Source organism: Brassica napus, chromosome A6 (assembly GCF_020379485.1).
Source record: "Brassica napus cultivar Da-Ae chromosome A6, Da-Ae, whole genome shotgun sequence".
Taxonomy (NCBI): domain Eukaryota; kingdom Viridiplantae; phylum Streptophyta; class Magnoliopsida; order Brassicales; family Brassicaceae; genus Brassica; species Brassica napus.
This window is the reverse complement of record NC_063439.1, coordinates 7,998,749-8,001,828: the sequence shown is the minus strand read 5'-3', so window position 1 is coordinate 8,001,828 and position 3,080 is coordinate 7,998,749. Positions and strand designations below refer to the sequence as shown.

The 3,080-nt window shown below is 43.5% G+C and overlaps 1 protein-coding gene across 1 annotated transcript; it reads left to right on the top strand.

Moving 5' to 3' along the window:
• BNAA06G13640D (uncharacterized membrane protein At1g75140) lies at window positions 1-3,080 on the top strand. Its single transcript, XM_022687296.2, has one exon. The coding sequence runs from the start codon at window positions 1,122-1,124 to the stop codon at window positions 2,928-2,930; it is 1,809 nt and encodes a 602-aa protein (XP_022543017.2). The 5' UTR covers window positions 1-1,121; the 3' UTR covers window positions 2,931-3,080.

The window sequence follows — 3,080 nt, the reverse complement described above, 5'->3', positions numbered from 1 at the left end:
TGTGTGGTAGCCAAGGATGACTTGCCTGCGTCTTAACACCATATCACAGACTTTATCGATAGTCTCTGAGTTGGTTAGGCTGTAGGCAGTCTCCTCGGCTATTCAGACACTCCTCTTTCTCCTCATTTCACATTTCTCTTTTTCAATGACCGAACACAGAAAGCGTTTTGATACATTCGATTTTGGTTGGTCTTTAAATTGAAAACAAGTTTACGAGATCTCGTATGAGATTGGGTGGAATATTGTCTATGTATGAGCATTGGGACAATGTGTTGTGGAAAGATCGAGGGCTTTGCTTCACTGTGACCAATAAACTTCACGTGGAGAGTCTGTGGATCTTGTCGCCTATCAGCATGTGAGCTTTTCTCTAATTCTATTTCTAAATGTGGCCATGTAAAAGGGTCGGCGGCGAAAAACTTAATGATATCTGTGATATTATTGTTTAGTTCGTGAAGTAAATTGATTTAACCTGAAACAAGCAAAAAAGTTTTAAATCCAAAAACCAATTTATGCGTTTTAGAGTCAATTGAATATGCGTTTTTACATTAATTAATTTATAACTTCTATTTCTGTAAGAGATAACGTCTTACGATGCCTTTTCTCTAATATGGCTATCTATCTATCAATTCACAAGCCAGGCATTCGTTGATATACTTTACGAGTTAGATTTCCGTGAAGGTAGTTTCAATTTTTGATCCAAAAGATAATAATAATTACTGATTTAGTCATATACCTTAAAGACAAAATTAACATATACAACCAACCACAAATTTAACCAATTAAATTTGTGATTGTTGAATGCTGATGATGCCAAAACTCAAAAAAAAAGTCTCAAAAATATCTTAAAAGACATGTATCAGATCTTTTCCGCTTTTCGTAGCTCCAAGCTTCACCGTGACTGAAGACGACCGGATCAAATCTCGGACATAAAAGTCTCCTTCTTTCGGACAATTATTTTTCTTATTAAACAAACCCAAAGCCAAAATCTCAGTTCAAACTCCAACCAGTTCTCCTTCCAGATCCTAAACCACTCATCATCTCCTCCTACAGATCTACATATATGGCGGTTACTCACTGATTCAGACACGCCGAAAAAGGACTTCACTTTTTCATCACTTCCAATGGCAGATCCTCGAAACGGCAAGTCCTTCTTTCTCACCTTCTACTTTATAATCACCCTCACTCTGCTTTTCATCTCGCCGTCGGACGCCAACGAGTCTCCGGCCATCGTTGATTCGACTGAAGACGTTGTTTCCACCGATGTAGCTGCGTCGGTTACCGAACCCACCCGAGAAGATGCTCTACTGCACAAACTCGAGGAACTCGTTAAGAATCTGACGGAGATCGTCTCTAATCTAGACGCGAAGTTATCCGAATCGAAGAACGAGATCTCTAAATCAGATGATGAAGCCTTCGTCGGAGGAGGAAGAGCCAAGGCCTTCTCAGTGACAAAGTACAGTCCTTTCTGGACGGAGAGATTCTCCTTCACATCGGCAGTGAAGCTCGACTCAGACGCCACGTGTATCAACGTGCTGCCGTTTAAAGACTTCGAAGGCTCGAGCAAGTACTTCGCGATCGGGGACTCTAGAGGTAGAGTTTACGTGTTCTTGAGAAACGGCGACGTTTTGATCGAGTTCTTCACCACCGTTGATTCGCCCGTTACAGCTATGGTTTCGTATTTTTCGATGTTTAAGAACTCGAGTTTCGTCGTCACTGGTCACCAAAACGGCGCCGTTTTGTTCCACCGGATCCACGAGGGATCGAGTGGAGAAGACTGGAACTCCAACTCTGTCTCGATGGAACACGTCGGGGCTTTCGACGTGGATGATTCGGCTGATCCTGTGACTCTGTTGGAAGTGCACCACGTGGGTCGTGTTAGGTACATTTTGGCCACGGATCTTAGCGGGAAGCTGACGGTTTTAACCGAGAACCGAACGGTTTACGGTTCGGTTATCCCGACGAGTAGACCGCTAGTGTTCTTGAAGCAGAGGCTGTTGTTCCTCACCGAGTCTGGCGCCGGTTCGTTGGACTTGAGGAGTATGAAGATTAGAGAAACCGAGTGCGAAGGACTAAACCATTCTCTTGCGAGAAGCTACGTTTTCGACGCGACGGAACGGTCCAAAGCTTACGGATTCACATCGGATGGCGAGATCATTCACGTGCTGCTCCATGGAGATATAATGAACTTCAAATGCAGAGTTAGATCCAAGAAGAAGTTTCAAATGGAGGAGCCGGTCGCGTTACAATCGATCAAAGGCTATCTACTCGTGATAAACGAAGAGAAGGTTTTCGCTTTTAATGTATCGACTCAGCATTACGTGAGAACAGCTGGTCCTCGTCTCTTGTTCTCCGCTGGTTTGGAAGAGATCAGATCCTCGTTCTTGAGCCATCGTCAGTCATCTTCAAGAAATGTAGGTGTAAAGGCGAGGCCTTTGATAGCTAGCGACAGAGAGAATCTTCTTGTGATGGGTTTAGGAGACGGGTACTTCGGTGTTTACAAGTCGAAGCTTCCGAGTCTCAAAGGAGAGTTCAACACAATGCTTTGGAGCAGTCCTGTGTTCTTCTTCATACTGTTTCTCTTCGGAGCTTGGCATTTCTTTGCAAAGAAGAAAGAATCTCTCACGGCTTGGGGACCAGATGATCCTTTTACTCCGACGGCTGCGGGACAGAACAGCTCTGCGAAAGAGCCGAGTTTTACTGAGCCTGCTAGGAGAAGCGATGACCTCATGGATCTACGTAGAAGGTACGTTGGTGCGTCGCCGTACCGTAATGACCAGAGTTCGAGAGCTCCGGTGGATGGAGGAGGGTATAGAACAACGGCACAGGATCATAATAACTATCGAGGCGGGTCGGGGCTTGACTCAAGCGGGTTTGGTAATAGAAGAGATAGTTTGTATGGTAACAACAAAGTTATGGACGACGAGAGTTAAAAAGAATCTCTGTGACTTTTTGCATTTGAATTTTGACGTGTAAGAAAGAAAATACACTTTGTAATTCTCAAAGCTTTTTGTTATTCCTTCCTTTGTAATTTTACAGACATTCTCTTCAAAATGTTTGAATAATGTTAAATTCTTTGCAAA

Bases quoted from the DNA above. Each gene is read 5' to 3' on its own strand.
- BNAA06G13640D (XM_022687296.2), top strand. From the start codon at position 1,122: ATGGCAGATCCTCGAAACGGCAAGTCCTTCTTTCTCACCTTCTACTTT.